The 23928-nt window shown below is 40.4% G+C and overlaps 1 protein-coding gene across 1 annotated transcript; it reads left to right on the plus strand.

Annotated features, from left to right (window-relative positions):
• Positions 1-346: 346 nt before the first annotated feature.
• LOC127651986 (uncharacterized) lies at positions 347-23116 on the plus strand. The gene is made up of 7 exons (XM_052138053.1): positions 347-397; positions 1246-2692; positions 10723-10861; positions 10971-11140; positions 12085-12239; positions 20286-20348; positions 21948-23116. Exons 1-7 carry the CDS (start codon positions 379-381, stop codon positions 22607-22609), a joined length of 2655 nt encoding a protein of 884 aa, XP_051994013.1. The 5' UTR covers positions 347-378; the 3' UTR covers positions 22610-23116.
• Positions 23117-23928: the final 812 nt, after the last annotated feature.

Below are 23928 nucleotides of genomic sequence, written 5' to 3' on the forward strand. Positions count from 1 at the left end.
TGATCTGACAATCGCATAGTTTCTCTTAGTGCATGTGTATAGTGGATAGTGCCCTCAAGTGGCAGTTGTATTCCTGAAAATGTGAACACATGTCTTTATGCAACATACAATTACAAAGGTGAAAAAATTAATTGAACAGGTAATTGAGGATTGGACTGATAAAGGAAAATTCAGGAAGGTTAAACATTTCATAACACTCATAGTTTATATACTGTATATATATATTAACAAGTAAACTCAGAAACAAGAGAAATGCTCATAGTGACTTTGATCACTATGAAGCTCCGCCTTTTTCATTCTGTTCAGAGAGCAGCTCAGAGACATTGTGCAGAAACTCAAGAGAGAAAACAACACTGGGAATTTTATACAACAACAACAATGACTTCAACACATCAAGGTCAGTATGAACATTTTAATAATCAATATATCATAAAGATAGCAGACATGTATGAAACTGTATGAAATGATGCACTTTCCATCAATTTCCTGCAAGAATACTGTGAAACCTGATTTTACCAAAAATAAATTTTTAAATAAATTATATTTAAAAATTAGAAAAAGTATTTTCCATTCATTAGGATTTGTCTACCTTCTTTAGCATTTTGCTATTAAGTAACGCAAACCACTAACAAGCATTTGAACAGAGTCTCAATAACGCTGTTATCACAGGACATTTATTTATTCATTAAATTATTTATTTCCTGATATTCATGTTGTCACACAATCAATCTCTGTTGATCCTTTTAAATGAGATGAATTAATTATACATTAAAATATTAGAAATGTATAGGATGTCCCCATCTAAACAGCCAAGTGTGTGTGTGTGTGTGTGTGTGTGTGTGTGTGTGTGAGCGTGTATTTATCACTTTGTGGGGACCAAATGTCCCCATAAGGATAGTAAAACCCGAAATTTTTGACCTTGTGGGGACATTTTGTCGGTCCCCATGAGGAAAACAGCTTATAAATCATACTAAATTATGTTTTTTGAAAATGTAAAAATGCAGAAAGTTTTCTGTGAGGGTTAGGTTTAGGGGTAGGGTTAGGTTTAGGGGATAGAATATAAAGTTTGTACAGTATAAAAACCATTATGTCTATGGAAAGTCCCCATAAAACATGAAAACACAACAAGTGTGTGTGTGTGTGTGTGTGTGTGTGTGTGTGTGTGTGTGTGTGTGTGTGTGTGTGTGTGTGTGAGTTTGTTTAACATTTTTTCAGTTTTTCTTTCTATCTTTCCTCTTTTTTTAGTATCTGATCTGAGGATCATTCTATTGGGTAAAACTGGATCTGGAAAGAGTGCAACAGGAAACACCATCCTGGGCAGAGACGCATTTGAAGTGACAGATTTTGTAAAATCAACCAATAAAATGTGTGAGAAACAAGAAGCATCGGTGAGTGGAAGGACCATCTCAGTGATTGACACTCCAGGACTGTTTAATACATTAATGACAGAAGATCAGCTGAAGGCTGAAATAACGGAGTGTATGCATATGAATATTTCTGATTCTGGTCCTCATGTGTTTCTGCTGGTGATCAAACTGGGAGTGAGATTCACGAAAGAGGAGAGGGACACTGTGCAGTGGATTGAGAAGAACTTTGGAAAAGATGCTTCAAACTACACAATCATTCTGTTCACTCACATTGATCTGCTAAAGGGGAAATCTTTACATGAGTACATCAGGAAAAGCAACTATTTACCAAAAATAGTTGACAGTTGTGGTGGCAGATATCACTCATTCAACAATGAGGACAAAAGCAATCAAGGTCAGGTCACAGAACTGTTTAAAAAGATTGATACAATGATGAAGAAACATGGAATGAGGCATTACACACCAGAGATGTTTAGAAAGGCTCAGTCACAAACTGTTCATGGAATATCAGGGAAGATTATAGCAGTATGTGCTGTAGCAGTAGTAGCAGCATTTTTAGCAACTCTATGTGTAGGAAAACCAAAAATACTTTCAGGAAAAGAAACAGCATTATTAATTGGAATGCCAGGTCATATAACAGCAGCAGCAGGAGGTGCCGCAGCAGCAGCAGGAGGTGTGGCTGCAGGAGGAGCTGCAGCAGCAGGAGGTGTGGCTGCAGGAGGAGGTGCAGCAGCAGGAGGTGTGGCTGCAGGAGGAATAGCAGCAGCAGGAGGTGTGGCTGCAGGAGGAGGTGCAGCAGCAGGAGGTGTGGCTGCAGGAGGAGCAGCAGGAGGAGCAGCAGCAGGAGGTGTGGCTGCAGGAGGAGGTGCAGCAGCAGCAGGAGGAGCAGCAGCAGCAGGAGGTGTGGCTGCAGGAGGAGGAGCAGCAGCAGGAGGTATGGCTGCAGGAGGAGGTGCAGCAGCAGGAGGGGCCACTGCAGGAGGTGCCGCAGCAGGAGGTGTGGCTGCAGGAGGAGCAGCAGGAGCCGCAGCAGCAGGAGGAGGAGCAGCAGGAGGAGGAGCAGCAGCAGGAAGTGCTGCAGTAGGGGGAGGAGCAGCAGTAACAGTAGTAGCAGCAGCTGGAACTACTGCCAAAGAAATTGCAGAAGGAGAAACAGTAGTAGCAGCTCAAAGAGCAATGACAAGTGTAATGACGTTAGCAGCAGCAACTGCAGCCAGAAATGCTGCTGATGCAGGGAGAGTAACCACGTCATGGAGAGTAGCAGCAGTAGCTGCATTAGCAGCAGCAGCAACAGGAGCAGCTGTAACATTAATATCAGCACTAAAGTAACTTAGTATGGGATTGTTTTTCCCTTTGATTTCTTTAAGCCTTGTGAGTAAACTCTCTATCAGCTTTTTACAGAAAGAAGAGTCAATGTTGTTCAACTTGATGTTGATGCTTCAGACAATTGAGACCAAATATTCTCTATTGGGTTCAAATCTGGACTCTGAACAGGCCAAAATATGAGCCCAATGGACTTGTGACTTGGTGAGCTCCTCTTCCTCCATGCTTCACTGTGACAGAGATGCATTCACTATTGTATTTCTCACCAGATCTCTGGAGCATCACCATGCAACTCAAATCATGATTCATCACTCCACACAACTCTGAATCAAACTTTCCATATTCTGCCAAAAACTCATCATCTGCATTAGATAACCTTCAGTTTATTGTTCTTCTGGAAAGAGTTTTGTTTTCTGAGGTCTTTTCTTCCTGTCTTTGAGGACTGTACATTTCATTTCATACTTTAGATGCAGGACATGGATAATTAGATAAGACTAATTATATGTTGATTTCATTTGAATTCTGCATTCTGGTTTTATTCAAATACACAAAATGCTGATAAACCCAATAATGCTTATAAAATAATATTTTATTAACAGCTTTCTGTTTTGTTTGTTTTTGTGTCTCTAATTAAATACATAGTTTCCATTGTCTTCATACATTTTCTCAACATATGAACAACTTTAGCATATTGCTGGCTTCTATAGCAAACACATGGACCAGAGGGAGTTTTTCACAGTCTCATGATAGTTCATATTAATTAGTACATTGGTCTAGGGGTATGATTCTCGCATGGGTTGCGAGAGGTCCTGGGTTCAAATCCCGGACAAGCCCCCAATTCTGTTAAGACCTCCCCTGTCTAGGGTAGAGGAGGAACAGTTTAAAATATGAAGGAAACTAAATAATATCATATTTTTAACGTTACTTGCTAGAGTTGCTGAGCCCCTGTTTTCCCGTCCCAGCAGCATTGAACACAAGTTATTAGAATCATAAAGATTTATTTTGTAAACAGAATATTTACAAGTAAGCAATAAATTAACCTCGGAGAGGGCAATGCCAAAATAACAAACAAAAGAGTCTACCTGTGTTAGTTCCACTAACTAATCTACATACAAAACAAAGATGCAAATAAAAGATAATACTGATCCTAACTCCCTCTCTAAATAATAAGCAGGAGAAAAAGATATGCAAAATAATGGGTGGCCACCTCCCTACAGCTTCCTAAAATAACTCATAAAAGATTGAAACAAGATTTATCAACAAGCCCTGCACTCCGGGGTAACAGCGAATGTCCGCCTGCACTCAGGTTAACACTGCTCTCTTACAACCCATTTATACCAACGTACAATACCTTACACAGCATGTAACACAAGGAACAGAACAATGAGCATCTGGGAGAAGAGAAAGGGACTCAGCAAGAGAGAGATTGTCGTGTAATGTCTCTGATCGTAACTCCAAACTGGAGAGCTTTTATTCCAAGCACACAGCCACAGGTGCCAATCAGGAGTCAATCAGGTTGATTCGGAACAGGTGCCACTACTCATCCTACAGGAGCAGAACAGAGAGACAGACAAACATTTATGCACCCAACATATTACAACACAAGATACGCTCTGGAACATAACAAGATGGAAAAACATAAGATATTGTACAACTTGAGTCATTTGGAAATGTAGGACTTTTAGACCAACCAAACACATAGACATCCCTTGTCTCATTCCAAATCCAATATTTTCTTTCTTCCGTGGTACACAAAAGTCTTTTACAATTAAAATAATGGATGCACTATATAGGTTTGGGGTTAAATTATAATATCATTGTTTTTGTTTCATTGCTGTTTGTCAAATCCAGAAAAAGTTGTATTTTGTGCATGACCCAACTCGTAAGCTATCTTGCGATTTTGCCATCTCATAATATTATTACAAATGTTCATGAGATTAAACTCTACAGTAAAACAATTAGTTCTGTTGTTCAAGGAAACTCTTGCATTTCTACTTTTGTTACCTGAAGGTAAGATTCAGTATAATAACCTCCAGTAGATCTGAATGTGTGAACAGTGGAGAGCGGGGCTAGTTGTCACAGGGATGTTGTTTCAAGGGTTATATCTCTGTTATTCTGTAACAGGAAGGTTTTGATTCAAAAGTCCAAATACATAAATGTGTTTTCTCTGGCAGCAGTTAAGTATTGTACTGTATGTTGATTTAAAATGTCTAGTTCAAATGACTCTTAAAGGGCCAGTTCACCCAAAAATGAAAATTCTCTCATTATTTACTCACCCTCATGACATCCCAGATGTGTGTGACTTTCTTTCTTCTGCAGAACTCAAAGAAGATTTTTAGAGAAATATTTCAGCTCTGTTGGTTCATACAATGCAAGTGAATTGTGAGCTAAAACTTAGAAGCACATAAAGACAGCATAAAGTAATCCATAAGACTCCAGTGGTTTAATCCATATCTTCAGAAGGGATATGATAGGTGAGGGTGAGAAACAGATCAATATTTAAACCTTTTGTCACTAGTTTGGAGTCAGGAATCGAACCGCCAACCCTGCGATTAGTGGCTAACCCGCTCTACCACCTGAGCCACATGTTTAAAACTTTAGTGTAGTTTAACTAAGATTAATAGTGAGGTTGTGGTTAAAAGATGGACAGGCTGGGATCACGAGGTTGTCAGTCTAGGCAAGGTTGAACTGAGGGTGGCGGTCTTTTATCCTGGCCGAAATGTCTGAAAGGCAGGCATAGATATGAGCCGAGACACTTTAATATCAATACAGTACTTCAACATACAGTATATAACTTTTCTTTATAAGCCTTTCTGTGTGGGGTTTCCTTCAGGTTCTCTGCTTTCCCCCACAGTCTTAAAACATGTAGGTTAAGTTAATTGGAGACCCTAAATTGCCTGAAGTTTAGAGTGTGAATGTGTGTGTTGCCCTGTAATGGACTGGCCTGAGACAGCTGGGATAGGCTACAGCACTACCTGCAGACCTACATAGGACAAGCGACTATAGAAGATGGATGGTTTCACAGTGTTGTTTTTAATTGGAGCACAAGACAAATTGATCTTTACTTTTAAAACCGTTAACAATGGCTGCGTGCAGATAATCAGAGTACTGTGCATGCGCTTCACTTGGATCTATAACGGACGACTTCCAGTGGACGGACACTGAGGAAATGGTCAGCACTATAAATCGAATTTGATTTGTTGTTTTAAATAGTGATTTACCCATGTAATGCTAAATGTAACTGTTAGAGATGTAATGCTTTTGATTTTTAAGATTTTCAAATGTCATTTTTGTCATTAAATGCCATGTTTTGTCTATTTGTGTACGACCAGTCTTCCGTGAGGTCGTTTGAGGTCAAATTTTAGAGATATACTGTATATACTTCCCTAGTAGCTATTTTAATTTGGCCACTTAATATGATCAACTTCACAATACTCACTTTCAAATGTAATAAACTTTAACCACTCTCAGACTGCAGCTCAAAGCTTGATCCATGATGCACGCACCGCATGTGCTTGTTGTGGGGGTGGGGGTGAAACTCCGCCTCCTTTAGTTATCCTGCTCACTTTTATGTTCTTTCAGTCTTCTATACCTACATTTCCTCCCAGGTTTAATGGTGTTTATATAGTTTACTATGTCCTTTTGATATTATTGTCTGATGTGACCCCTGACCACATTGTGCTCCCAGTTGCAGCTGGAACAAATAGTCTTACTGAAACCAGGGTTTGGTCGTATGTTTGTGATGGGAGGGGTTTGTTTCTGTTTTGTAATTCTTTTATATATTTTACAATAAAAGCACACTAACACAGCTGTCAATTCACTCACAAACTGTATTTACTAACCCTCCCTTATAGTATAAAGCTTTCAGGATGTTGAGGATGTGGTATTATACTGGGATTTTATTGTTGTCTTTAAACTTACAGTGTTTTCAAAGGCACATTTTCCATTAAAAATCATGGTGGGAACTGAGTTTGAAAATGAATGGAGCTGAATTATTCTGTACTAATTCAAATCACTCATTAACTCATGAACAAATATTCTTGTCTTTATTTTATTTGCACTTTTGTTCAGTCTTTTCTATTCATTCTCCATGTGGATGTAGTACTGATCTCTTTCATTTTTACAGACATCCCAAGAGTTTGAATAGCTTAGACTGAATATACTGAAAAGCTTCTGTTGCTGGAAAAAGAGGGTTACAGTCTTCAGAAGGTCTTCAGTAATGTGGTAACCACAAACTGTTTTCTTTTCTTTTTTTACTTTGATTTCAGAGCACAAAATATAAATGGGGAAATACAAAAAATACAAATCCAACTGTGTCTCTCGTTGTCATATGAGCACTAGGTGCAAAGCAACAACATGACATTCAAAAAACGAGATTTTAAAATATATATAATAAATCTAAAATGTCATGTATTGCAGTGTTTTGAGGACCTGTGCTGACCAGCTGAATCATTCAGTGTCTCTTCAACCTAGGACAGGTTGCCAGGACAGTGTCCCAGTGTTCTGAGAAAGGGGGTTCCAAAGTGTAGCGCTGTAGCTCTACATGTGTCTCAGCTTATCCTATTGTTTAGTTAGAATTATACATTTGAAAATAGTTTAATCTTGCTTGCCAATAGAACCACAGTTAGTTTCTTATTTACCACTGCACAGTCAGATAAGCTTTATTAATATCAAACATATATGTATTATTAATCAAGTTTTATAGATCATGTACATGTCTGTCAAGCATTTGCCATTACATAAGAGCTGGAAACTACATCAGAGCATTCAGCGACGGCTCTCCTCATTTAATTCAGGTATTCTGCGGGTGGAGACTGAAACAAAACAGGGTGAGAAATGGCAGAAAAACATTCAGGTAAGCTAAAATCTTCCTATTTGACAAGTAATAAATATACAATTTATACTGCTTACATACTGCATTTTGAAATGTATAATAGATGGAATCTAAACATACAAAAGTACATGTTAAAATAATCCTAAAGATAACTAAATATGTACTTGAGATGTATTTTAAATGAACTATTATTCAGGTTGATTCGACACCCCCACAGGTATCAAGAGGTAGAGTCGAGTTTTAGTTTTCAGTCTTTGAAGTGAGATCTCTTAAATTATATTAACAACATATTAGTGCTGTCTGACGAATACATTTTTAATCACATATTTAATCACGATTAATCACAGATTTTGAAATAAATGTGCTGCAATTGGAAATGTATTTGTTTCATTCTTAGGAAAGCAATCAAAAGAATATGTAACAATAAAACGCTTTATTAAGATTTTCCAGACAAAGCCTTCCACAGTATAATAGTACAAGTGCTCTAAAATAGCACCAGTTTAAGTAACATTGAACATTTCTCAAAGTCTAAGTTTGAGGTTGATGACAAGAACAATCCCCACATTGGTTTTATATTCACTGCATTAAATCTCTTAAACCCTCATTCTCCACAATATATCTTGGCAGTAAGCTCTTACAAAAAATCTTCTTAAAAGTTAAGAGTTCTTAAAAACTAGTTACAGAGAACGTCTTGTTCTGCCTTTTAGCACCGGCACTGCCCACATAATTATACTTCATCTGAATTGTCTGGTAATCATTAGCTGATGCTTCGAAAGGTCAGCGGGTTCAAAGTTGAAATCATTTGAACTTTAGGGAGGGTGGGTAGAGGGACCTTTCATGAGAGAACTTCAACAAGCTAGTCTAGTGGTCCCTCATCAATGAGTGTGTCTACATGTACACCAGTACGCTGATAACCACCAAAAATCAGCTTACTAAAAAACAAAAAAAAAAACTGTTTTTTGGGTTTTATGCAAACAAGTAAACCAGCAACACATGAAAGTCATGTTTACATTGGACTTGAAATCACTGGGTTATTCCCCATCTTAATTCAAATTTGAGTCTACAAATCTACTGACTTCAGTAGAATGTCTAAGTATTAGGGATGCACCGATTAGTTTTTATTTGGGCCAATACTGATACTAATTTTAACAAAAGACTACATGCCGATACCATTTACCTTATTTTCTCATCAGGAATTAGGAATTATGTTTTAAAAATGTACAAAAGGAACAAAAGCTTTTTTACTGTATAATACAAATATTATTTCCATTGATCATGGATTGTATTTGTTGAACATATTACAGGCCACAATAAAAGAACATAACAAAAAAACCTTAGTCTGAATATTGATTTGAAAAAAAGTTATTTTGTACTTCTAAAACATTTTGCGCTTCTGTTTTTGCTGTTCAACTCATGTTTTACATGTTTGTCTGTATACGATAAAACATTACTCAATTCGTATTACGCATATGTCAGGCCATTCCACGGAAATGCCAACCACATGATGGAAAAATAAAACGTTTCAACCAATGGAACAAAACGGCCGTATAATTCTAACATGGTGTAAAGGTTAATGGATATTGCTGTCCAGACCGGAAGAGGGCGCCGCTTGCTCACATAGTGCTGACCGAAGAACTGAAATGCATACTATATTTTAAAACGTAGCCTTTTAAGGTTTAATAATTGTGCAAGACCTTTTGCGATTTTAATCTTAATCATTCGTGCAACCTTATTGGATATTATACCAATGTTTTAGAAATACCAATGTCTGCTAGTGTAGCAGACTTCAAATGGTAACCTCCGGACACCACAGAAACACGACCACACGATGAATGGGATGATGGACACGTGCAATTTATTCACCTTTAACAGAGTAGTGAGGCAATATTAGCATACAGACATCAGAAGGCCTACTCTCTCATTCCCCTGCTTCTCCGTCCGCATACACTATGCGTCTGCGCGCGAACGCTTTAACAAGGGCAATACATATCATTTAATGTGTAAATGTCGATGCTGAATTACCCCACATAACAGGACTGTACACACGGAAAACATAAATGGAACATATTTGTAAAAGTTAACATACAAATATGCTGTAAATTCTCTAATAAATGTACTATAAACACTTAAGTGCATCAGAATTTGATTGTTGAACTACTGTGTGTATAATAAAGTTTTTTTTCCACAACCACAGTCTCATTGCATGAAAATATACCTCAAGGCAATATAGTATGAATATAGCCCAATATATACTGAGGTACACAACTATCAAATTAAGTTCACAAATTACACAGTATATACAGTCAATAAACAGTCAAATTAATAATCACAAATTGAAACATCATACCTTTAACAGAGTAGTGAGGCAATATTAGCATACAGACATCAGAAGGCCTACTCTCTCATTCCTACATTGAAGGATACACGTGAAAATGAAGCGCTTACTTTAACACGGTTAAAAGAGCCACTTTCAAGGAAAATAAACGAATCACACTTATACACAATATGACATAAACCCTTAACAGCATTTTAACATAAATATAGTGATTATATTACAAGAAAACAGTAAATGCAAGACAAATATGAGAGAGAAAAATTACCCCTGCTTCTCCGTCCGCATACACTATGCGTCTCATGCTAACGCTTAAAGAAGACGCGATATAATTTCCTTCGGTGTCCCACTAATTAAGGCCCCACATACAACAATTGGTAGGAACTCCCGATCGAAACTATTGAAAATAATGAATTTAACACAAGTTTTGCTGAAGTTAACAGTTTAAACAACATTTCTCTTTACACATAAAAAATATATAAAATTAAACTCAAACGTCTATATCGACCGGCTACATACTTCCCCCTTAACTTCACAAAACTTGAGCTTACACTCTTGTCAGTTGAATAAGGGAGCAAATAAGGCAATTCATTTGTCACTGACAACACCACTCTGTCATACAACATACATGTTACCTGACACTCACAGGAAAAAGAACAAAAGAAAGTTGATCAGGCTCTCAGATATTCTCTTGCTAAAGAGGTGCCTTATACACCACTCAATATGACTTAAATTACTTTTTTTTGGTTTGTTTTGTTGTTGCCTCACATTCTTATAACTAGGCCCATATAACTTAAAACCGCTTAACATAAAAGGGACTCTTTGACTGCGTTGTGACTTGTTCTCTGAGTCATATTCTGAATCAGTCTGTTCACAGGTCTAACTAACCTACCAACCCGTGTTCGTACCTGGGTCACTATTTCAGACACATTGGGGGGTGCACTGGAAATGGACAATGTGCTGGTGGATCTCAACTGCTCTTTAGCACCGGGCATTGTATCAGCCGTACATACTCTGTCCTTAGAGTCTTTTGGACTTGATGGGATGACTCGTGAGTCGAACTGAAGGCAATCAATTTCAGATCCTGTGTCCAGGTTGTCTGACTTACTCTCAGGCTTTCCAGGATCCATTACACTCTCCTGTTCTCCTGCATCTAATTGCCCATCCACCGAATTATCTGTGTCAGGTAATGAAGCCACCCACTCAGCAGTACGCTCTGTTTCAGGAAGGTCTCTCCCCAGTGCAGAATTCGGTGTCAAAGCTTCATCTGACTGCTCCTGGCTGGTAAGTGAGTCATCGTGGAAAGACTCATCTTCATTTTCTCCTTCCTCAAGAGGCAGAAAGTTGGCTTGCAACATAAGGTTACGGTGCACTACCTTCTCCTGACCCGTACTGATTTTCTTAACACGATAAATGTGGCATCTGGGGTCTTTAGAAACCACCACATAAGGTACAGATTCCCACTTATCAGCCAGTTTTCTCCGTCCTCTTTCACCCTTGTTGGCTAACAGCACTCGGTCTCCTTCCTCAATGTCGCATCCCTTTACCCTCCTATTGCAGAATTCAGTCTGTCGTTGCTGACTTGCACTAGCATTAGCCTGAGCAAGGTTAAGAGCCTCCTTGAGATCATCTCTCATTTTTGCAACGTAGCTGCCATAATCTGTGATGTCGTCATCTCTTCCAACACTATGGAACATGACATCTATTGGCAGACGAGGGATCCTTCCATACATCAGATAAAATGGTGCGTAACCCGTTGATTCATGAGCGGTGCAGTTATAGGTGAACGTCAGCGTTTGTAACATCTGAGGCCACTTTTGCTTAACTCTTGGGGGTAAGGCTCAGTATCATACTGCCTAGTGTGCGATTAAACCGCTCAGTGTGGCCATTCCCCATAGGATGGTAAGCCGTCGTCCTCGACCTCTTGACACCTGCAATCTGCATCAACTCCTGGATCAGTTCACTCGAGTTTGCACCCTGATCCGAATGGATCCTCTCTGGGAAGCCATAGATGCAGAAATATCTGTCCCACAGTTGGCGAGCTACTTGCTTGGCTGATTGGTTCCTGCATGCAAAAGCGTGTGCCATCTTAGTGAAATGGTCTGTAATCACCAACACATCAACACTTCCACCTCTGCAATCCTCTGCAGACCAAAAGTCTATACACACCAACTCTAGAGGCCTGGTTGTCTTAACACTCTCGAGCGGGGCTCTTGCTTCTGGCTCAGGTGTCTTGCTCACTACGCAGCGCTTACAGCACCTGACATGATCTCTGACATCTCGCTCCATGCCTACCCAAAAGAATCTTTCCCTGGTCAAGTGAAGTGTTCTGGCCTGGCCCTGATGACCAGCATTGTCATGTACTCCCTGCAGGACTTGTTGGGTGAGTGAAGCTGGGACGACGTACTGCCAGCGCTTCTTTCCTGTTAGCTGGTCTTTGCACACACGATACAAAACCCCATCCAACATTTTCAATCTCTCCCACTGTTTAAGAGTTTTCAGAATCTTTAATGAATCTTTTGTCCTCTCACGTCTTGATGGCCTCCTGCCACGGGAGACATAAGAAAGAACTCGAGCCAAAACAGGATCTTCCGATTGTTTATCTTGAAGCTCTTTCAGTGTAAATATTGGCAGCACACTTTGACCAGCTGGAACCAAATTGTGCACATCCTGAGCCAGCCAATAATGCACTTTTCCTTTTGGCCCTGCATTCCACTCTACCTGGTTCATCAGTATGGCCGATACTTCATCTGAGGAGAACGAGAAACCATTTTGCCCTTGGTCAGAGAACGGAGGTTCAACACTCTGACACTTAGCACTGATTCTGAAAGCGTGCTGTACTACGTCTTCTTTGAAGTGATTGGCCTCCTCTAACAATCTCGCGAAGGTTCCGTTACCAACCTCCGACTTGCACGCCCTTGGACAAAAGGTTGTCGGCTCATGGCATCTGCTACCACGTTCTTTTCCCGGGATGTACTGGATACTAAAGTCGTATGGTGCCAACTTGGCAACCCACCTCTGCTCACATGCATCGAGCTTTGGCTTCGCCAAGATGTAAGTTAACGGATTATTATCTGTCCAGACAGCTGAAGGAATGGCCTTTCAGCCAGTGGCTGAACTTGTCACAGACAGACCACTTTAAAGCCAGGAACTCCAAACGGTGAGCAGGGTAATTGCTTTGGGCACGTGAAAGGGCTTTACTAGCGAAAGCGACAGGACGTGCTCTAGTTTCACCTTCCGGGACTTGAGAAGTACAGCCCAATCCATCCAAAGAGGCGTCTGTTGACAGGATGAATGGGCAGTTGAAGTTTGGGTGTGCAAGCACCACGGACTCCAAAAGGGCTGACTTTAGCTGATTGAAGGAGTCACGCTGTTCCCTCTTCCAATCGCTTGGGTTCAGCTTCCTGAAGGCAGATGGCTTTGTTCCATTATTCTTTTGTCCCCTCGGTGCAGCAGTCAGTGCGAACAAGGGTTTAGCTATGCTAGAGCAGTTCTGTATGAATCGCTGATAAAACATGACCATACCCAGGAACGACTTTATCTTTTTTTGAGACGGCGTAACCCCATCTTCCATCATAAGGTCCGTTTCGGTTATCGCTGTAATGGCTTGTACTTTGTCAGGGTCAGCCATTACCCCTCTCTCATCAATCACATGACCTAGGAACCGTACACTCCGACGTAACAGGTGGCACTTTTTCGGGGCAAGTTTTAGACCATGAGTTCTCAGGCGGCTGAACACCAGCTCAAGCCTCTCCATCATCACACTCTCATTTGGTGCAAATACTAGAAGGTCGTCTAGGTAACAGAGTATAGTAAGAAAGTTCTGGTCCCCAAATATGCCCATCATGAGACGCATAAAACTTGCAGGGCTGTTGCACAAACCTTGAGGGAGCCGATTGAACTCGTAGAGTCCCATTGGTGTTGTAAACGCAGTGAATGTTTTATCTTCCTCCGCCATCTCTATATTGTAGAATCCTGAGGTAAGATCCATAGCACTGAATATGGCATTGCCGCCAAGCGCAGCTAGACAATCTGCCTGGTGTGGCAAAGGATGGGCATCTTTAGTGGTGCGGGCATTCAGCCATCGGTAGTCGACACAAATGCGTAGATCTCCACTTTTCTTCCAGACGAGCACCAGCGGGGAGGCCCACTCACTAGAGGATTTACGAATTATCTCAAGCTCCTCCATTTCTGAAAGAACATGTCTGAGCTTGTGGTAATGTGCTGGTGGCACGCGTCTGTAAGGCAGTCTAAAGGGTCGACTATCTGCAAGATGTATTCGGTGAGAGAAATCCTTCGCTTTGCCGCAGTCTAGTTTACTCTTTGAGAACACATCCTCATATTTGCATATCAACTGCACAAGTTGTTCCTTCCAATGTGGTGACACCTCGCAAGACTCAACATCAAGGTTGCCTAGACCGAGTTTGCTCAGTCTATTGCAGGGACTTGAATCAGGGAGCCTGCTGTCAGCGACTGAATCACCTGTAGTTTGGTTCATAACTTTCAGCTCACAACTGACTAGATGCTCAGGACCGATGTCCAAATCCTCCAAAGCTACACAAGGGAATACGTCAGCCAACTTAGTATTCCTCCGCAATGTTATGGGCTTGTCTGTAGCATTCAGCACCTTGACTGGCACCCATCTGTCATCACTCATGGATGCTACCACCCGCCCAATGACAATGTTCTTGTGTGGTGGTGACTTTGCTGGTTCAACAAGGACAGCACTTCCCTCAGAAACAGGTGCGGTATCAGGTAGCCGTCCCCAGACGAGGTGTTCTTGCTGAGGACACAGCACTACGGCTTGGGTGAGCTTAGCCGTTCCTATCTTGCTGGGCATTTCAGTGCCTTTCCACCTGTGGAGGCCAGACAACATGTCTAAAAACTGCATAATATCTTCATTTCCTGAACTCTCAGGTCGACTTAGCACACGCCAATACCCGTGTGTACTCTTCATTTGGCTGATGATGTACTTGATAACATTAGTGCCCAGGATCATTTCATCTCGCTGACCAGGAACGACAAGAGTGGGAACACTGACCGCATGTCCATACACTTCCATTTCAAGCTGGTAAATACTCTCAGGCTGAATGCTGACACCACCGCAACCAACAAGGACAATATCGGGGCGCATTTCACTGGGTGCAAGCATAACTCCTGCACTCTTCAACTTGCGTTCGGCCTCCACATTCATGGTACAGGCCATGGACCCACTGTCAAGCAGTGCACGTAATGTAACTTGGGCCCCTGAAACAACAACATCGGTGTAAAAAAGGCTGTCAGCTCTTTCCAACTTCATCACGTTTTGATATAGGACACTTTTATTAGGAATTGCTTTGCAGCTTTCTTCGTACATCAAACGATCATCTTTGCTGCTGAGGGTTTCACTTTTCCCGCTCACATAGTCCCCTCCCCAATGCGAGCAGGATAGTTTTCCTGAGTGTTAGACGCCATATTCGGCTGGGAAGTTGGTTCTGTAATGTTAGGACAGTCTTTACGCTGGTGTCCAACCCTCATGCAGATAAGGCACCGCCTCTCTCGCATGCAGTGTGAGCGAGTGGAGTGCGCTGTGTCCCCACAGATGCGACAAGACAGAATGCGAGCTCCATGTGTTTGGAAGGGCCTTGAAGGACTATGTGCCGGCCCACTAGTCCGCTCAAGCACTCTCTCTAACATGCTGAGGACACGTTCTAATGCATCAGGATTGACTGAATCACCCATCTTAGGATGGCTACTTTGAGTGCATGCTGCGGCATTGATAGCAGCGATTTCACTTTCCACAACCTCAACGCTAGGGACTGCGGTAGCGGTCGATACTTGAAGGGTGCGAGGCATAACTGTACTGGGAACTCTGCAAGACTGGCTTTCCCTCTGATGTTCATCAATAGCCTCCTGTATCTCTTCGACTGACCATTTGCTCATAGGCTTGCATTTAAACACACTGGATAGTTCTGGGTCAGGGCAGTTTCGTATGAACATCATGGCCACTTCTGCATTCATGTTCTCCATGTTACCACCACTACGTTCTAAGTGACCATTGGCTCGTTCAGCTGCGGAGTTCAATCTCACCCAATAGTCTACGGGGCTTTCCTTAGCTTTGGGCTGTGTTGCGTAGAAATCTGCCAATGGCAAAAGTGACACAGGGTGATCACTAAAGTAGTGCCTCAACATGTCATAAATTCTCTCAACACTAGCCAGACTAGAAGAAGCTGTGCTTTTTAGTCCCACTTTGATTATATTTTTAGCCCTTCCTAGGAGGTGACTCATGATGGTGTCGGCTTTCTCCGCTTCGGGGCAACTGCTTTTCTGCAAGTACAGTTCCATAACATCTATCCACTCTTGGACTGTATACTTGTCACTCTTGTCTCCTTTGAACATGGGTGGTTCTTTGATGTCAGACCTCACTATAAAGTTGACTTTGGGGGATTCAGGTTGGAGCACACTCTTGGTTAGCTCTGCTGGACTTGCGGGTAATGGGTTGACTACACTCTGACTGGCTAGCAAATGGCTGATTATGGACTCACCAATCTGACTACCCAGCTCTCCTATTAACTCTCGTAGCTGCTGTGTGATGTTGGGGCTGGGATCAGACGGAGTGGAACATGTCGGCTGTGCCAACTCTGGATGAGGATTTACTTTTGGCTCTGACAAAATACTTGGGAATAACAGTTTTGGTAGGGCCCCTGTATTCTCTCTTACACCATACAGACCTCTACCCCTCCCAGCTAATGGAGTGAATATATCAGAAGTGTCTCGACCTCTTTCGGCCATTTTGAATGGTAAGACAAAATTGAAACCCAAATGAATTAACACAATTTTGTAAAATATGTAAATATGCAGTGATTACTGATATGCAAAATACTCAAAAATATAGAATTTAAGAAAAACTCACAGCCTTCAAAGGAACGTAAATGTGAATGCCAACGTCCAATATGTGCAAATGTCCGATATAAAGTGTAAGACACAGTCTGGAATTAAGTGGAACTTCACGGTGGACGTGTGTGCGTGTGTGCGAATGTCCGAATAACGTCACTTAAATGTCTGCTGCGTAGATCCTCTGGCCACGCGGAACAGCATGTACACGTCACAGCACACTGCTTGACCCCGGCGATCGGCTGCAGCTGACCAAGTGGATCCGGGTCACGGCACCAGTTTTATGTAGCAGACTTCAAATGGTAACCTCCGGACACCACAGAAACACGACCACACGATGAATGGGATGATGGACACGTGCAATTTATTCACCTTTAACAGAGTAGTGAGGCAATATTAGCATACAGACATCAGAAGGCCTACTCTCTCATTCCCCTGCTTCTCCGTCCGCATACACTATGCGTCTGCGCGCGAACGCTTTAACAAGGGCAATACATATCATTTAATGTGTAAATGTCGATGCTGAATTACCCCACATAACAGGACTGTACACACGGAAAACATAAATGGAACATATTTGTAAAAGTTAACATACAAATATGCTGTAAATTCTCTAATAAATGTACTATAAACTCTTAAGTGCATCAGAATTTGATTGTTGAACTACTGTGTGTATAATAAAGTTTTTTTTCCACAACCACAGTCTCATTGCATGAAAATATACCTCAAGGCAATATAGTATGAATATAGCCCAATATATACTGAGGTACACAACTATCAAATTAAGTTCACAAATTACACAGTATATACAGTCAATAAACAGTCAAATTAATAATCACAAATTGAAACATCATACCTTTAACAGAGTAGTGAGGCAATATTAGCATACAGACATCAGAAGGCCTACTCTCTCATTCCTACATTGAAGGATACACGTGAAAATGAAGCGCTTACTTTAACACGGTTAAAAGAGCCACTTTCAAGGAAAATAAACGAATCACACTTATACACAATATGACATAAACCCTTAACAGCATTTTAACATAAATATAGTGATTATATTACAAGAAAACAGTAAATGCAAGACAAATATGAGAGAGAAAAATTACCCCTGCTTCTCCGTCCGCATACACTATGCGTCTGCGCGCGAACGCTTAAAGAAGACGCGATATAATTTCCTTCGGTGTCCCACTAATTAAGGCCCCACATACAACAATTGGTAGGAACTCCCGATCGAAACTATTGAAAATAATGAATTTAACACAAGTTTTGCTGAAGTTAACAGTTTAAACAACATTTCTCTTTACACATAAAAAATATATAAAATTAAACTCAAACGTCTATATCGACCGGCTACACTAGCACCTAAAACAATGACAAAATGCCCTAATATTCAGAAACATCAGGTTAGATAGCACTGAGATTTGGTATGTTTATACTTTTCTGACTGTTATAGCGCCACCAAGAGGCATATATATGCTTCTTTTTACCCTCATATTGACCTCATACATATGTGTCCAAAATTTGGTGATGATATCTCATTCTGTTCAGGAGTTATAATCATTTAAGTTAAAGGGGCCATGCCCACTTTGCATGTTTAAATATGACATTCTGGCAATAATCGAAAGTCCAGAGAATGTCTCTGCACTTTTTTGGTTCCGATCGACCTTGGCGTAGTTAAAACGTTTTTTTTTTTTTTTTAATTATTTAATGAATGATTTGATTGACAACAATACTTCTTAAGGCAAAGTTGTTTAGAAAGAGGAGATCTATCATATGATATGAATAATGTGTGTCTATGTGAAACACTGTGGCATATACAACAGTTATAAAACATTTGCACAGACCTCTTGGACAAAGGGAATTACCAGGTTTCATTCGATCTGCCTTATTTAACCCTATATAAAAGCTGTTTTTCAAGCCATGTTTTTCAAGATATGCAACTGTTCTCAGAGACCTTGATTACACCTGGAAAGACACTGCATGCAAAATTTCAAGTCAATCGAACCAACGGTTCCATAGTTAGAGACATTTTTACGTCTTTAATTATTATAACACCACCAAGAGGCAGAGGCATGCAATGTTTTGAGTGTGTCATTGAAATGACCCCATACATATGTGAACCACATTTGGTGACAATATCTCATTCCGTTCAAGAGTTATAACCGTTTTCATCATATTCATCGTTTTCAAGTGACTATGCACGCTAAGTATGTTTTGGCATACTGTTTGGTGATGAATAAACATTTCAAATTAATCTGATAACTTTTCATATTGGAATTCATTGCTGAATTTATCTGCACTGGTTTGCTTCCAATTGGGTGAACGGCCTTGGACTAGTTCAATTAGAATTCTTTTAAAACTAAAGGGCGGAGCAAAAAATTGACATGGGGCAAAACTCTTCTTCATTACACAATGAATCACTGGAAAACGAGACACTCAAATCACAACTGATTACAACACAGGTGATGCGAGATAAACGATGCGATCCTCTAATGAGCCTAAATATGCACAGCACACACATTTGTGTCATATTGAACTGTTATTTATCAATACTTTTCAGTATTTAATGGATAAGGATAATTATAATCTAAATTTCTATCCTTTAGTCGGCCATCTTAGATTTATTTTTCCGCCTAGCTCATCACGGTGCATTCTGGGATTGCCTACCTGGGGAAGGATACATTTGATGCTACCTTAGAATTAGAATTTTGCCAAAATTAGATATTTTAAGAGGCAGCATAATTAATATAGGTTCGCTCCTGACCCGAAGGCTATGCTGTCTTAAAATGTTGCCTCTGAGGATGCTCACTAGGTTTTGGAACAGACAATCAGTAAACAAGTCCCTTTTGGAATCAGTATGGATTTAGCTTGAAAAATGTTGATATGTTGCCAATGTTTAATGTATGCTCTAAGTTTAAATGTAAATGTGATAGAAAGTATCATATGAATGTTAAATTACAGTTCAAGTTCTTTTATTTCTATCAAAGTTTTAGATGCAACTTTATAGATGCCATTTCAATTTATTGTACATAGTATTTCCAGTTCTGGCAGACCGAACAATAGCAGCCTAATTATGAGTTGATGGATAAATTAGTGAAAATGCTGAGTGGGTATTGACTTTGGGACAACACTGGCCGTAGTGGCTAAAGCCAAAATGATAATGTCAAGCCCTGAATGGGAGCAATCTTACAGTATGCGCCACTCTCTTCCAGTGTGAGCCCATTCAGGCTTGCGTGCCTAGAGCATCCTGGTGTCTTAATCTGTCGCTGATCCTCTATTTGTCAAATGTCTTTTTGTCTATTTCATTTGTAGGTTAGAATTCACTAAACCTAAACTCTGGTACGTTGCAAAACATCCTTTGCATATGAATGACAATGAATGGAACACAAGGTTTAGTGTGGCCACACCTTAACCCACACACTCGTCTGCTTTCCACAGGTGGCCTCAATAAACATTGTGCTATCCATTGCACTTTGCTCTGAAATAATGTACAGATTATTAAGAAATCACACTATCTGCCTTACAGAAACTTGGATGTATACGGAGATTCCAGACTCGGCCATCGAACCCGCGGAGTTCTCCATGCACCGTGCGGATGGAGTGAAAGACCTCTCCGGTAAAAGCAGAGGTGGTTGTGTATGTTTTATGATCAACAAATCCTAGTGTGATCAGAGGAACATACATTTTATCAAGTCTTTCTGCTCCCTTGATCTGGAATCATGCTTTTGTGTCGACCATTCTGGCTACTGAGGGAATTCACAGCGGACAATAATCACTGCTGTGTACACCACCCCCCACAAGCCGACACAGACCGGGCACTCAGGGAACTGTATGGGAGCATAAGTGAGCAGGAAACCGCGCACCCTGAGGCCTCATTCATTGTTACCGTGGACTTTAACAAAGCCAATTTCAAGTCAATAGCACTGAAATACTAACAACACATCAGTTTCAACACACCAGGGGACCAGGTTTTGCACCATTGCTACTCTCCCTTCTGGGATGGCTACAAATCCCTCTCCCGCCCACCATTTGGCAAATCGGACCACTCTTCCATTCTGCTTCTGCCCGCTTACAGGCAGAAACTGAAACAGGAAGCACCCGGTCCACCGAGTTTTGTTCCTATTGACCTATGTAAACCCTGTGTAATAGCTGCTTAAATTTGATTGGTCGATGGCAGCCATGTTTTTCAAGATAAGCAACTGTCCTCATAGACCTTGATAGTAGCTTGGACAAAGACACTGCATGCAAAGTTTCAAGTTGATTGGACCAACGGTTCCAGTTACGCTTTTTTAATATTTTACATTATTATTGTGCCACCAAGAGGCAGAGCCACGTAATACATAGGGGCGGCTGTGGCTCAGATGGTAGAGCGGGTCGGCTACCAATCGCAGGGTTGTTGGGTTCGAATCCCGGCCCACATGGCTCCACATGCCGAAGTGTCCTTGGGCAAGACACTGAACCCCGAGTTGCTCCCAATGGCAGGCTAGCGCTTTGTATGGCAGCTCTGCCGCCATTGGTGTGTGAATGTGAGTGTGGATGGGTGATTGGGACACAGTGTAAAGTGCTTTGGTAACCTCTAAGGTTAATAAAAAAAGCGCTATATAAGTGCAGACCATTTACCATTTTTCATGTGTCCTCGGAATGACTCCATACATAACTGTTCTGAATTGGGTGAGAATATCTCATTCCATTTAAGCAAACTCGCCACTTGCGCTATGTACATTTTAGCGTACCGTTGCGAAGATTAATCAAACATTTTGATAACTTTTCATAATGGGACTCCACGCTTAATATCACAGCATACATTTTGAGTATTATTGAGTACATTGATAATATGAGTGTATAATAAAGTTCAGAAATGCAGATACATGAATAATATTTAATAACTGATTATAAATGATGAATATGTCTCATAACATCCATAAGTAATAGAAATAAAAAAATGAAAAGCATCTTTTTCCATACACCACATCTTATGCAATCTTCCACAAGACTCATGCCTGAATGTATGCCAGTGTGGTTTGATTATGTTTGCTTGTTTACCCAAGGACTATTGCAAAAATAGGACGATAATGAAATTTTAGACAAAAACATTACAGTTATTGAGACATAACCTTGTGATAACTTCCTTGTATGACAATTATATATATTTAAACATAATATATATTGATGTCATTTATATTCAATGCAATACATTTTTGTCTCATTGCATCAGATCTGAGGATTGTGCTGCTGGGTAAAACTGGATCAGGGAAGAGTGCAACTGGAAACACCATCCTGGGAAAAACTGCATTTAATGTGAAATGTTCTCTGAAGCCAGCTACAAAGGAATGTGAGAAAGAAGAAACTAAGTTGGATGGACAGAATATATCCGTTATTGACTGTCCAGGTCTATTTGAGGATACAGACTTTGCAAAAACACAGCAGCATTTAACAGCGTGTATGGAGATGTCAGCTCCTGGTCCTCATGTGTTCCTGCTGGTGATGAAACTGGGAGTGAAATTCACAGGGGAGGAGAAAAATGTTGTGAAATGGGTTCAGGAGAACTTTGGAGAAAAAGCCGAATGTTTCACCATCATTCTGTTCACTCATGCTGATGTGCTGAGTGATAAACCTGTAGAGATGTATATCAGTAAAAGCAATGATCTAAAGCAGATGATTAAGACCTGTTGGGGCAGATATCACTCATTCAACAATGAGAACAGAAATAATCAAGATCAGGTCAGAGAGCTGATACAAATGATAAACACAATGATACATTTTAATGGAGAAACATACTACACTAATGAAATGTTTAAAGAAGCCCAAGAAAAGATGAAGATGCCAAAAGATGCTGGAAAGAAAAGACTAACAACATCAGCGACAGAGAAACAGTGAGATCAGAAGAAATGTTTTATAATAATCAGATCTCTAATTGTTTTATAATCGATCATATATAGAGACACAGCTATGTCTACATGTAGACTCTTTCAAGGAAATAAAATTACATTTATGATTTTCAGTCAGCTAATCAAGAATATTTCAAAGAGATTTGTATCAGATCATCGTCTAATGCCAAAGGAATTATTTGTATTGTGTAGCTTCAAAGTTTACTCAGCAGATTTATTCGAAAACACTCACATGACTAATAGGGCTACAACAGAAATAATATATATCTTATACACCCCCACCCCACCTTTTATTCTCTTTTTGTACTTTAGATCATTTGTTTTCTTGTTTGTGTCTACAAAATAGAATAACAGATACCCTCTTCACTAATAGAATCTTCTTCTATTTTCTAACTGTACACTATTTAAATCTATTAGTTATTTTATCACTAGTTTTGAAGTGTTATATATTTTGTTGTTCCCTTCTAAAGAAAATAATATGCATTTCAATGTCTCGTCAGTGGAAAACACAACAATAAATAATTATTATTTATTAAACGTGTTACCATGGAAACTTATTATCACACCCAGATCCTTTTACAAAAGCAAGACATCGATACAGACATAATGAGATCAACTGATTAATGACATAATGTCATTCAGAGCCAGTCAACCCATTAGGTGGCATAGGTGACCACCAAGGGCACCATCGCTTTCGGAGCACCGATCTACTGAGCCAATTTCAGCATGTGTCCAATCTATGTCGAACAAAATGCGCCCTGTGCATTCCGATTTGTGGCACCCTTCACAGAACACATATGAGGCTTTTCCAATGCATGTTACAACTCGACTCGACTCTGTGGATAATACCTCAAGGTACTAGTCCTGCAGCATTTTGACATCACATTTAGTATCAGCTCGGTAAAGTACCAGTACAGGTCGAGGTTCCAAGCGAGCCGAGCTGAGCCGATGCTAAATGTGACGTCAAAACCCTGCAGGTCACTGATTTGTCAGGGAGAATCGTCACTACCAGCGTCACTGGATTTTCAACACGGACCCGCTAGTTTTAAAGTTAGCTACAGCAATATCAGTATCATTTGTTCACGTGACTTTCGAATTGTAAAAAGAAATGGCTGTGCGCAAAACCACACCATGGTCAATAAACGAGGTGCAGACGGTCCACTTGTTAGCGATGAGTGAAAAGAAAAAGTCTTTCAGGAAGTGTCTCAGCTGTTGGCTGCACACAGCTAAGTTAAAAAAAAAATAATTAAAAGTGACCAAACCATCAAGGAAAAGTGGAAGTGTTTTGAACAAATGGACGCTATCTAG

This window comes from Xyrauchen texanus, chromosome 11 (genome assembly GCF_025860055.1).
Source record: "Xyrauchen texanus isolate HMW12.3.18 chromosome 11, RBS_HiC_50CHRs, whole genome shotgun sequence".
Lineage (NCBI taxonomy): Eukaryota > Metazoa > Chordata > Actinopteri > Cypriniformes > Catostomidae > Xyrauchen > Xyrauchen texanus.

What these genes read in the sequence shown, in the direction of transcription:
- LOC127651986 (XM_052138053.1), top strand. An exon ending in CATCTGACTGCTCCTGGCTG is followed by an intron (nt 11,141 to 12,084) that starts GTAAGTGAGTCA and finishes CTTCTGGCTCAG; the next exon opens with GTGTCTTGCTCACTACGCAG. An exon ending in TGGAGTGAAAGACCTCTCCG is followed by an intron (nt 20,349 to 21,947) that starts GTAAAAGCAGAG and finishes TCATTGCATCAG; the next exon opens with ATCTGAGGATTGTGCTGCTG.